Source organism: Elephas maximus, chromosome 1 (assembly GCF_024166365.1).
Source record: "Elephas maximus indicus isolate mEleMax1 chromosome 1, mEleMax1 primary haplotype, whole genome shotgun sequence".
NCBI classification, from domain to species: Eukaryota; Metazoa; Chordata; class Mammalia; order Proboscidea; family Elephantidae; genus Elephas; species Elephas maximus.
This window is the reverse complement of record NC_064819.1, coordinates 78,944,868-78,958,564: the sequence shown is the minus strand read 5'-3', so window position 1 is coordinate 78,958,564 and position 13,697 is coordinate 78,944,868. Positions and strand designations below refer to the sequence as shown.

At 37.5% G+C, this 13,697-nt stretch overlaps 1 protein-coding gene across 1 annotated transcript; it reads left to right on the top strand.

Annotated features, from left to right (window-relative positions):
- The first annotated feature begins 7,395 nt into the window (after nucleotides 1-7,395).
- Nucleotides 7,396-8,358, top strand: LOC126061038 (olfactory receptor 2B2-like). Its single transcript, XM_049857436.1, has one exon. It carries the CDS (start codon nucleotides 7,396-7,398, stop codon nucleotides 8,356-8,358), a length of 963 nt encoding a protein of 320 aa, XP_049713393.1.
- The last annotated feature ends 5,339 nt before the right edge of the window (nucleotides 8,359-13,697 follow it).

Below are 13,697 nucleotides of genomic sequence, written 5' to 3'. Positions count from 1 at the left end.
TTATATTTAAAGTGGGGTTTATGTAGATAGCATATACCAAAATAATCCTGTTGCTGTCAAGTCTGTTCTGACTCATAGCAACCCTATAGATAGCATTTAGTAGAGTCTTATTTTTTCATCCACTCTAATGCCTGTTAACCATAACCTAGCTCAGGGTTTAACTTGTGCAGGGAATTTAACCTTAAACATGTCCTTTGCTTCCTGAGATGTAAAGCTTAGAATTCCCTACCTTTACTATCTTTTTAAAACTCCGGACTATACCCAAGGATTTGTGCAAATGAATGGGGGCCACAGAGACCACCTAGTAACCTGATGTCAGCAGATGTCAGAAAGAGGGACATGACTCAATCAATCGTGTTGAGACTAGCCAACGGTTAACTGTCTACTCTGTTTCCTCCTCTTCTCTTTTAAAAGCCTCATTATAACTAGCCTAGATTGAGCCTGTTTTTTTTTTTAAAACAAAATGGTCTCCATGTATGTATACTGATTAACAGCACAAATAAACCCTACACGATTTCTCTGTGTTTGATTATTTTTTAACAAACTTCAATACATGAAAAACTCTTTAAAATCAATGGATGAAAGAGGAAAAACTCAGCAGTAAAATAGCAAAAAGACACTGTGGGATAAAAAAAATTAACTTTACCCAAAGAATTTGTTCTGGTGGACTCAAACTGCAAAGCTTCTCGTCAGCAGCCATAGCTCTTAACTGCTACACCACCAGGGTTTCCAAAATCATATTTAGGATGTTTTGAATATTTTTATAAAAGAAATATTTACACCATGTTATGTACATTTTCCTCCATTTTTATTAGGTCATCAGCAATGTCTTGTGACTGTAACTGTATGCCATCCGTTAGAGCTGTATTTCCTCATTTTACGTGGATACATATTATTCTATCCTGTGGATATATTAATTATTTAGCAAATTCCCTATTGAAGGACTGCACATTTTTCTCCATCTTTGGCCATTAAAGTATATTTCTACAATGAACATCATTGTCCATATGTCATCATATACCATTAATTTCCTCTCCATGAGAAAAATTCCTTGAAGTGAGAGTGCTAAGCTGAGAATATATGTAATTTTTAGCAGCTATTTTTTTATTGCCATATTTCTCTCCAGCAAAATCTATAACACTTTGAATTTCCACCAGTAATTTACAAGTAGTCTTTTTCCTTCATCCTTACTAGCAATAGAATTCAATTCTTTTGTTTCCAACCTGGTGAGTATGAAGAGCTTTATCAGCATTACTTTAACACATCCTTCTCTATTTGAGAATTTAAATGTATTTTCTTATATCTATTGGTCATTTGGATTTGCTATTCTCTAAATTATCTAGCGTATCATTTGTCATTTTCCAACAGGGCAATTTGTTCTTGTTGTTGTTTCAGATTTGTTAAAAACTCTCTCCCCCATGGTATAGATCCTAAATCTTCTTTTTTTTTTTTTTCAGAATTATAAATATATGTTTTCCAAATCTAAACATCTGGAAAAGAAATGAACCTCAATATTGCATAAGAAAATAAATTCTTAAAGGATTAAATGCTATAATATAAATAAATTTTCAAATCTTACAAGAAACTCTAAGGGGCATATACAATATCGAGCTGAGGAAGACCTTCGTATCTAGTCCTGGAATTTCAAAATTCATGAAAGAAAAGATAGATGTACTGACTACATAATAATTTTTTAAACTGCCTTATGTAAAATGTACCAGAAAAAAAAAAAGTTGCCATTGTGTCATTCTGATTCATGATGACCCAAGTTAATGAGCAATTTTCTTAACATACATTAAGTAGGGCTCTATTTTCTGGTATAGAAATCAAAGGCTTGGTGACATGACCTGATGTGGAAATTTAGACAAGTTATACATGAAATAACAAATTCCTGATGGAAAGAATTAGATGGCTTCAGAAAACTCATTGAATAGTTTTCAAAAGGAAACTAATCCCAATTCACAACACAAAACTCAAACTTTCTTTGATAGGGTTTATTAGTCCTACTGTAGAAAAAGTTGAGGATTCAGTCCCTAGAGAAAGATAGTTTTGCTGAGCAAATCAATGATGAAATACTGCTTCATAGAGATCTCCTCCTTCTCTCTTCCCAGTTGATATGTGGTTAATTACTATAAACTACAGGTGAGAGTTTTGCAATTTAGTGTTTGAGACTTTTGCCAGAGACCAAAAACAAACACCAATATTGACAGAGAAAGTACACCATATTTCTTATCCATTTTGTAACACCGATTGGAAAAAAATCTCTGAAAATTGTAATTGATTCCCTAGCACTGAGCAATGTGATGAGAGCACAACACGTCCTGGTCATCTGCGATACTGCATTCTTATCCTCCAGTTTACTCTGAATGGAGACTGCATGACTTGCTACATATGGAGTGGAACTAAAAGAAGTTTAACGAATTTCATCAAATTAGTTATACAATTAAGTAGCATATGAAGATGTCATTGTATCTATGTTCTTTAAATTAGTTCTATTTGAATTCAAGGCTTTTTGGACATAAAAATAAATTGATCCATCTCTAGTGCTTAAAAAGGAGGTAAGTAGACTATATTTCAGAAAATTAGCAAATAATATGATACTAAAATTTGAGTATTCTAAGCATTCACATCTCATGAACTGTTCATAATTCACATCTCAAGAACAGACCATATTATCTGCTAGGAAAAATCTGATTCACTTAGCTTCAGTTTCTATGTACAATTTTTTAATATATAATGCTATTTTGAATATATTTGTAATCTCTATGAGAAATACGAACTTTAAAGCAGGTGAGGAGTTTTATGTTCTAATCTTCAGACCACTACTTACTAGCTCTAGAACCTTGGGAAACTAACCTCTCTGAGCTCTGCCTACCAAATTAAGGTTTCATAAACTGGAAATTTTTTTGGACAAACTTCTGTGTACTGTTAAGCCAAGCTGGGATGTATTAAATTAGCTGAGTGAAAAAATTCACTGCTATAATTCATCCTTATAGTCCAGCATGAAGGTAGACGTTTTATATGGTATTTGGAAGCCTTCCATACATACATAGGGATATGAGATAATTTGAGAAAGCATGAGAGTAATCAGTTTTTATCATGAAAAGAAAATAGAAAACCCATAATGTATATCCAGAACAGGCAAGTGTCTCTAGATCAAAGTTTATTAGTAGTTACCAGGGGTAGATGGGAGGGAGGGGGAAAGGAAGACATGATGGTTCCTGGACACTGAGCTTCTGTTAAGGGTGATGGAAAAATTTGGGAAGGGTTAATGGTGATGGTTGAACAACATGATGAATGTATAATTAATATCACTAAACTATACATGTGAAGACTATAGAAATAACAAATGTTTTACTACCTTGTATTTACCACAATAGAAAAGAAAGAAAATCCATAACGTTACAGAAGATAAAACTAACATCCAAAGCTATTAACTAACTGGTCCAATTGTACATTAACTTACCGGCAGATTTGGAAGTAAAACTCTTGTTACCTCTCTTATCTCGATGCCTTTTCCATAATGCAGATTAAAAAGACGCTTCCAAGGCTTTGATGAATCTTGTTTTTTTTAACGTTCAGGCTCAGATATGGAATGAGAAAATTCAATAGACAGGTGACAGACATAAGGTCAACCAATGTACAAGTAATAAAGGAGGTGATGCTGTGTTCTAAACTCAGGGTTAAAATATTCTAAGATGATCACTGATGCCCAGGCCAGAAGGATTTGTAAAATCCCATCAGCAGCTTTCTAAAATCTTTTCCTTCCATTAAGTTCTGTTGTAACCCAGTAGCTATGCTCCCTTTCTGATTCCCTTGGCACCTCACATAATTCAAATGTTTTGTTTTGCTGTCCAGTTGAATGCTTGCTACTGAAAATGAGAAAAACATTATCTGGAGATGCTGGCAAAAGTAGAGCGATCCACTCTATGGGCTTTGAAGTATTAGCTACAATTGCAAACAACTGGCACAGGTATTAACAGGTAAATAATTAGTAGCCTATCTGATAGAATTTCAAAGTGCAGACAGAAACTAGTTTTTTTTTTTTTTTTAGTTATTTACAGATACTTCAGTCCTAATAATAAAGACAAAAACCAAAATTCAAATTACTTAAAAATACTAAAATTCAAAACATGCCATAACTATTTAATCCGAAGATATGCTGTCAAGAGTGGATAAATATTTGAGGTTACTGCGTGTTTGGAAGATGAACAAATGTGCACAAAAGTGTGTAAAGCAGAAAAAGAGAAGTCAGTGCTCTGAAATCTACCAAGTTCCCCCCCCAACCCCACCTTTCTTTCCAGCCCCATTGTTCTTATTCAGCTCCAGTGCTTCCTGCTAGAGTGATAAATATTCTTTTTCACTTCCCTGTGACTCACTGGGAAAGGCTGGTGGCATAGTGGTTAAGTGCTACAGCTGCTAAGCAAGAGGTCAGCAGTTCAAATCCGCCAGGCGCTCCTTGGAAACTCTATGGGGCAGTTCTACCCTGTCCTATAGGGTTGCTATGAGTCGGAATCGACTCGACGGCACTGGGTTTGGGTTTTCTGGGTGACTCACTGACTACAGAACTTGGGGAGATATTACATACAACAGGAAACACTAACCAATATATTGTATTGATGACAAAAGCAGTTTATTACTTTTATAAGTACTGAATTAAGGAGTGAGGTGGGTCAATTGATTGCAAAGGAGTTAACTGACTCCTCCTTCTGTAACTTCTACAGAGAGGGCCTCCAAGTTCTAGAGGAGAAGCGCCAGATTTAGCCCTGATCAGGAAAGGCAATTATCCCGGGTTAGAGGAGAAAACATGCAAAGTTCTCATTGATAAGATACTTCCTGAATAATAATATGAAAATTATTTCACTTTTCAATATTACAGTTAGGGTGAACTTATAACTTATCATCCAGACAGGAACACTCCTGAGAATGGGAGGGGATCTCTTAGTGACTATGCCAGGACAGCAGGAGTAAATTAAGCAGTCCTGGTAACGGGGGTCACCCCAGCTGCATAGACTTGAGGGGATATGTACAACACTCAAGGAAATTGTGAAGTATGTGAAATCTCTCTTTACTGATGCCATTTATCCCATTTTGCCAAATTCCTCAGCAGCACTATTTTGCCTTTCTTCAAAAGAAATTTTAAAGAAGTATTAAGAGTTTAAAAAATCAAATTTCTTATAAAGGTTTGCACTCTTTTGGAGGGTCAAAGTCTTAAACAAAAACAATGCTAGTTTGAGAGTAAAATACAGAAAGTGAGCTGGTGAGTAGATTTTTTTAATTATAAAATTAATGCCTGCTTATTAAAAAAAGTTAGAACAAAAAACATTATAAGTAAATTCTGCTTTACTCTCCCTATCCCCATTTCCCAGGGAAACACTTTCTTTTGTTTCTTTCAAGTTAACTTTTTATTTATATGTAAGCACTTGTATATATAAATATATGTAAAATAATATTATGAAACGATGTCCTTTCTCTAACTAATGGGACCATGCTATAGAAATGTCAGCAACTTTCTTTTTTCATTTAAACATGTATTTGAACATCATTTCATATCCGTGTCTATGACTATACACCTCAAATTTCTTATCAGCTGAGAGTAAGGGGACATTTTTGAGGGGATTAACAGCTCTGGAAAAGTAGAAGATTTAAATACACATTGCTAACAATTTGTTGAACATGAATACTAATGAAAAAATTATAATGTGTCATGGTAAGAGTTTGTTGTGATGAATACATTTTTAGCTTATGGAATTGACTTGTAATAGCACTTCTAGGAAATTTAGAACTCCGAATAGTTTCTGCCCAAAACATCTCAGAGTTCCTGCATCCCTGTCATACTTCTACTACACAGCTGTGTTTCTCTGTGCCAGGCACTAAGCCAGGCAATTTACATTAAAGATCACATGTGTACTTCACAGCAGATGGTTACTATGATCCCTATTAATGAGGTCTATGGTTTGGGGATTATGGCGGGAATGGAAAAGTGAGTTTTCAAATTGCAGAGCCATTTTCCATTAGTTGTTGTTAGCTGCCACTGAGTTATCTCCTGACTTACAGAGATCCCATGCATAACAGAATGAAAAGCTGCCCAATCCTGTGACATTCCCATGATTGATTTGAGGCGAGACCATTTTTCAGAAGCGGATCAGTAGGCCTTTCTTCGTAGTCTTTCTCAGTCTGAAAGCTCCCCTGAAACCTGTTCAGCATCACAGCAACACGCAAGCTTCCATTAATGGACAGATGGCGGCTATGCACGAGGTGCATTGGCCAGCTGTCCCGCATGGAAAGCAAGAATTCTACCATTGAACCGCCACAGCCCTCTTTCCTTTCCATTGGTAACCCTAGGAAATTTAAAGTTCTAAAAATCTTAAGTAAATCTTCTCTGAGCCCCTCAGAAATCTTGGATCACTATAGTTTATATATATATACATATACCCAAAAACCAAACCCATTGCCCTTGAGTCGATTCTAACTCATAGCAACCCTATAGGACAGAGTAGGACTGCCCCCATAGAGTTTCCAAGGTACTCCTGCTGGATTTGAACTGCTGACCTTTTTGGTTAGCCGTGGTAGCTCTTAACCACTACACCACCAGGGTTTCCTATGTATATGTATTTCACACTGCTCTTTTCCTAAATGTCAGAGGCTAGGCTCTGTGCATTTAATAAATCACTTATATTTCACATCAAGACAACTTTAAACAGTATCGTTATCTTCATTTTACAAAAAAGGAGCCTGAAGATCAAAGGAGAAGAAACATTCCTAGGGCAATGTAACTAATCAGGGACCGTAAGAATATGAGCCCAGGCCTCTCAGACAGCAAATTCCCTGTTATTAAAAATCCTACACTACTTCTACGAGCTACTCACAGCAAAAGGATATGTCTCCTTCAAACATGTCTGACAACTTGCTAGATAGTTGGTAGATGTATTGTTTTTTTGTTTATTTATTTGTTTTTGCAGAAGGTGTGGAGTTAAACAATTTAACTGATTCACATAATCAGGGAATCTCATTGACTTTGTGGAGAAATACCAAATGGCAGGAACTGTGTCTATATATACCTAATAGTATGGAAAGAAGTGAGAACAATGTGTTTATACAACAACAAAAGATCAAAGGATAAATTCTGTGAATATTGAAACTTATGATATACTTTTAAATTTTTGAAATTCACTTTGTTGATATACTTTTACAAATATAGAAACTCACTTGAAATACTTGGAAAGAAATATTTATATTTTTATCCATACATTTTTCACATTATTGATAGTATTGTTATAAAAATTTCTGCAAATTGCTAGCAAAATGATTATAACTGACATAGCCAATAACTATGCCTTTATTGAATTGCTGGCTTTTTTTTATTTCAGGGAACCAAGAGTTGAACCATTTAACATGAATAAGGTAAATGAGAGCATCCCATGGGAATTTATCCTGTTAGGTTTCTCAGATCTACCGTGGCTAGAGTTTCCACTCTTTGTGGTGTTCCTGGTTTCCTATATCTTGACTATCTTTGGCAATCTGGCAATAATTCTTGTGTCACATCTGGACTCCAAACTCCATACTCCCATGTATTTCTTTCTTACCAATCTGTCTCTCCTGGACCTTTGCTACACCACAAGCACAGTTCCACAAATGCTGATAAATATATGCAGCACCAGGAAGGTAATTAGTTATGGTGGCTGTGTGGCCCAACTTTTCATTTTCCTGGCCTTGGGTTCCACTGAATGCCTTCTCCTGGCTGTCATGTCCTTTGATAGATTTGTAGCTATTTGTCGGCCTCTCCGTTACTCAGTCATCATGCACCAAAGGCTCTGCCTCCAGCTAGCAGCTGCATCCTGGATTAGTGGCTTTAGCAACTCAGTATTGCAGTCCACCTTGACCCTTCAGATGCCACAGTGTGGCCACAAAGAAGTGGATCATTTTTTCTGTGAAGTCCCTGCTTTGCTCAAGTTGTCATGTGTTGACACAACAGCAAATGAGGCTGAACTATTCTTCATCAGTGTGCTATTCCTTCTAATACCCCTGACACTCATCCTTATATCATATGCTTTCATTGCTCAAGCAGTGCTGAGAATACAGTCAGCTGAAGGTCGGCGGAAGGCATTAGGGACATGTGGCTCACACCTAATTGTAGTGTCACTTTTTTATGGCACTGCCATCTATATGTATCTGCAACCACCATCCTCTGCCTCCAAGGACCGGGGAAAGATGGTGTCCCTTTTCTATGGAATCATCACACCCATGTTGAACCCCCTTATATACACACTTAGAAACAAAGATGTAAAGGGAGCTTTTAAAAGGTTGGTTGCAAGGGTCTTCTTGATCAAAAAAAAAGAAAACGATAGGCCTTGCTAAAGACTTGAAATTTACTTAGCTAAATAATCTAATTCTCTCCTGGTTGCTCTATTTTTGCTACTTTTAGAACTACTATGGTGATCGTCCTCAAATAAAATTTCATTGACAGAGAACATATTTTTTTCCTACTGCCTAAAAGTATTCATTGCACAAGTCCCCAAAACGTGTCTTTTTAGATTCCCAAGATAGTATAACCTTAAAATCTTTAAGGCCTCAAGCTTTATACCACGGTTTGTATACGTCAGGAAAAGTAGACATCTTTGAGACTAGAATAAATGCTAGGAACCCTTTCTCCAGAAGCATAACATTTTTATACACATACAAACAAATTTGCACATACAAACACACATGTAAAATTTTTTTCATATCATTGTAGGAGGACTCACCATCCACAGCCCTCTCCTCTTAATTATAGATGTAAGTTCAGTAGCCCTAGCTTAAATTTTTACCATCATTCCCCCATCAAGCCAGTAATAAAATCCGCAATAAGTTTTCTTCAACAGTTTTACCCAGATCTTTCATTCTCTTGCCATGGTTTTGCACTCAATCTACTAAATTGAAGTGTTCTATTTAATCCCCTCTCCTAAGTACCATTCCAGCTACATTTTGGGCCTTACTCAAATATTGTTCTTTGAAAAAAAAAATTCTTGATTCCTCTAACTCCTTTAACACACAAAGCACTTATCTAAACCAGAAAACACAGCACATCATATAATGATGTCTACTGCTTGTTTCATGCACTTTTCTCGTGCAAGATGAAAAGTTTTGTTAACACCATGTTAATTCCCTTGAGGTATGTAGCATAGACTGTAATTTACACTAATTCCATCTTACCTTCAAGCTAGTCAAAACGCTGAGGACTATATTCACAAATTGTGCGTTGGTTGTTTGGTGTGATGTATCATAGAACAACCATCTGTACTCTAATTGATGTAAAATTGAGAGAGTTATTGAAAATATAGAATCAGCTTGAGTAGCAGATAGACTGAATGCCGTGCTGGGGAATCCTGTAATCCAATATGGCAACTCAGCACTGACATTTCATAAGGTGGGAACAAAGGATGTGAATCACCTTACTTGATTGGTATTTACTAACTTAGATCATTGAAAGACATTACTTGATTGGTAGTAGATCGTTTATAAGGTAGGACTTTCTGTGGTGGGAACTAACAAGGCAGGATTTCCTGTAACAAAAGCTCGTAAGCCAATTGACTTAAAAGGATGTAGGTATCTTTCTTAGATTGGTTAACCTGTTGCCATCCAGTCAATTAGCGACCCTACAAAACACAATACAACTGCCGCATGTGGTTTTCAAGGAGTGGCTGGCGGATTCAAACTCCCAACCTTTTGATTATCAGCCGAATGTTTAACCACTGCACCACCAGAGCTTCCTTAAGTTGGTTACAGTTTGGTAATTACAAGGGCATATGACAGGGGTGGGTATTGAAGGATAGTTATGTCATCATTCTGGAAATTCTTCTCTTAGGGGAGTTGCAGTATAGTAGGTACATCATCATTACTAGACATTTCTTAGTTTCATGGTTATGTCTACATGGAAAATGGCTATTGCTAGCATGGAAACGAAATTAGCCACAGAGAAGTCGTTCTCAAACCTCAAGTCAGCCATTTCAGATTTTCTAAGATATATCAAATTTTAACATTCCCTTACACATTCTATTGATCAAGGATTTTGAAAGAAATTCTTTGATCAGTTCACTGACCACTATTCTGAAATAAGACTTTCTTCGGCATAGACTTTGAGCATATGTTTTATTCTGAATGGCTGCTTATTTAATAATCCTTTAAGAATGCAGACGCTGTGCTTGTGAAAAGGTTGTTATTGTTGTTAGGTGCCGTCAAGGTGGCTACAACTCATAGTGACCCTACGTACAACAGAACAAAACCCTGCTCAGTCTTGTGCTATCCTCCCTCCTAAGGAGCATTCTGTCTGTACTTCTTCCAAGACAGATTTGTTCCTTCTCTTGGCAGTCCATGGTATACTCAATAATCTTTGCCATCACCCTAATACAAAGACATGAGTTCTTCTTCAGTCTTCCTCATTCATTGTCCAGCCTTCACATGCATATGAAGTGATTGAAAATACTATGGCTTGAGTCAAGCACACCCCAGTCCTCAGCATGACATCTTTGCTTTTTCATATTTTATAAAGCTCTTTTGCAACAGATTTACCTAAATGTAATATATCATTTGATTTCTTGATGGTTGCCTCCAGGGACATTGACTGTGCATTCAAGAAGGAGATCAGACAATGAATAGCAGCTATAAATAGTAGCAGAGTATTATGAAACAATAGCTGGGCACCATTTTTTTTTTTCATTTTTATTGTGCTTGAAGTGAAAGTTTACAAATCAAGTCAGTCTCTCATAAAAAAAATTTATATACACTTGCTATACACTCTAGTTGCTCTCCCTCTAATGAGACAGCACACTCCTTCCCTCCATTCTCTAATTTTTGGCCATTCAGTCAGCTTCTGACCCCCTCTGCCCTCTCATCTCCTCTCCAGACAGGAGCTGCCCACATAGTGTCATGTGTCTACTTGGTCCAAGAAGCTCACTCTTCACCAGTATCTTTTTCTATCCCATATTCCGAGTCCAATCCCTGTCTGAAGAGGTAGCTTTGGGAATGGTTCTTGTCTTGGGCTAACAGAAGGTCTGGGGACCATGACCTCCTGGGTCCTTCTAGTCTCAGTCAGACCGTTAAGCCTGTTCTTTTTACGAGAATTTGAGATCTGCATCCCACTGCTCTCCTGCTCCCTCAGGGGTTTTCTGTTGTGTTCCCTGTCAGGGCAGTCATCAGTTGTAGCTGGGCACCATCTAGTCCTTCTGGTCTCAGGCTGATGTAGTCTCTGGTTTATGTGGTCCTTTCTGTCTCTTGGGCTCATAATTACCTTGTGTCTTTGGTGTTCTTTATTCTCCTTTCCTCCAGGTGTGTTGAGACCAATCGATGACTCTTAGATAGCCACTTCCTAGTGTTTAAGACCCCAGACGCCAGTCTCCAAAGTGGGATGCAGAATGTTTTCTTAATAGATTTTATTATGCCAATTGCCCTAGATGTCCCCTGAAACCATAGTCCCCAAACCCCTGCCTCTGCTATGCTGGCCTTTGAAGCATTCAGCTTATTTAGGAGACTTCTTTGTTTTTGGTTTAGACCAGTTGTGCTGACCTCTCCTGTATTGTGTTGTCTTTCCCTTCGCCTAAAATAGTTCTTATCTACTATCTAACTAGTGAGAAGCCCTCTCCCTCCCTCCCTTCCCACTCTTGTAACCATCAAAGAATATTTTCTTCTTTGTTTAAACTATTTTTTGATTTCTTAGAATAGTGGTCTCATGCAATATTTGTCCTTTTGCAACTGACTAATCTCACTCAGCATAATGCCTTCCAGATTCCTCCATGTTATGAAATGTTTCACAGATTCATCATTGTTCTTTATCGATGCATAGTATTCCATTGTGTGAATATGCCATAATTTATTTATACATTTATCCATTGTTGGGCACCTTGGCTGCTTCAGTCTTTTTGCTATTGTAAACAGTGCTGCAATGAACATGGGTGTGCATATATCTGTTCATGTAAAGGCCCTTATTTCTCTAGGATGTATTCCAAGGAATGAGATTGCTGGATCATATGGTAGATCTATTTCTAGTTTTTTAAGGAAACGCCAAATCAATTTTCAAAGTGGTTGTACCATTTTACATTCCCACCAGCAGTGTATAAGTGTTACAGTCTCTCCCCAACCTCTCCAACATTTATTATTTTGTTTTTTGGATTACTGCCAGCCTTGTTGGAGTGAGATGGAATTTCACTGTAGTTTTGATTTTCATTTCTCTTGGTTTTGGCAAGTTTGATTATAATATGTCTTGGTGACTTTCTTTTAAGATCTACCTTATGTAGAGTTCAATGAGCATCTTGGATAGGTGTCTTCTCATGTTTCACCATATCAGGGAAGTTTTCTGCCAACAAATCTTCAACGATTCTCTCTGTATTTTCTGTTATCCCTCCTTGTTCTGGTACTCCAGTCGCTCATGGGTTGATTGTCTTGATAGAATTCCACATGATTCTCAGGGTTTCTTCATTTTTTTTAATTCGTTTATCTGATTTTTCTTCTAATATATTAGTGCAAAGTGTATTATCCTCAATCTCCCCAATTCTGCCTTCTACTCGCTCAGTTCTTCTCCTCTGACTTTCTATTGAGTTGTCTAATTCTGTAATTTTATTGTTAATCTTCTGAATTTCTGACTGCTCTCTATGGATTGTTGCAGCTTGTTAAATTTTTCATTATGTTCTTGAATAACATTTTTAATTTCTTCAACTGCTTTATCTGTGTGTCCCTTGGCTTGTTCTGTGTATTGTCTAATCTCATTTCTGATCTCGTTCCTGATGTCTTGAAAAGTTCTATATATTAATCTTTTATATTCTACATCTGGTAATTCCAGGAAGATACCTTCATTCAGAAGATTCCTTGATTCTTTCTTTTGAGAGCTTGTTGAAGCGATCATGATCTGCTTCTTTATCTGATTTGATATTTACTGTTTTCTCTGAGCCATCTATAAGTTATTGTATTAGTTTATGTTTGCTTACTATATCCTAGCTTTTAGTTTTGTTTTGATATGCCCAAATACATTGCTTGAGTGAACTAGTTTGATTATTTTTACCTTTGAAGCTCTAACATCCTGTCACTGGATGGCTAGAGCTGTTATCAGGTATATCAGCCTAGAAGCCCATTCACTTTTCTTGTATGGATTTGGCTCAGGTCTCCAGGTAGTTGGTCATCAAGTGTGTGGTACAGGCTCTGTCCTACAGTCTTAGAGGGTCAGGGGTGATTGGTGTAGGTACCAGAATGTGATTGTAGCAGGTGGTCACACTTTGAACAAGGCAGGGGCTGACAACCAACACCCGAGTGTCTGTGAGGAAATCACGCCCCTGTTCCCTAAGCACATGGCTGGGTGGGTTTTGCAGATGGACCATGGGCACCCAATCCTTTTTGTTGTAAGGGCTGGGAGGTACCAGTTATCCTTGGACCCCTGTCATGGATGGCTGGGTGACCTGAGTGGAGCCACCAGTCCTTAGGCTTCTGATGTGGGTAAGTGAGGACCCTGTTTAATAGGCAAAGTGGTGTCAAACATCAAACACCCACCTCTCCACCACACAGCTGAAACAGTTGCAGTCTGCCAACAAGAGCCTATTCTCCTGAAATAGGCCCACACAAGTCCATACAGGGGGGAAAGGTATTCAAAGTCTGTGGACCGTTTATGTCTGGATAGGAGCCACTTCTGTCCTGAGCTCCCCAGGTTAGTGGAGCTGGCAGATTATCTTTTCCCC

Excerpts from the sequence above, each read along its gene's own strand:
- LOC126061038 (XM_049857436.1), top strand. The coding sequence starts at position 7,396 with ATGAATAAGGTAAATGAGAGCATCCCATGGGAATTTATCCTGTTAGGT.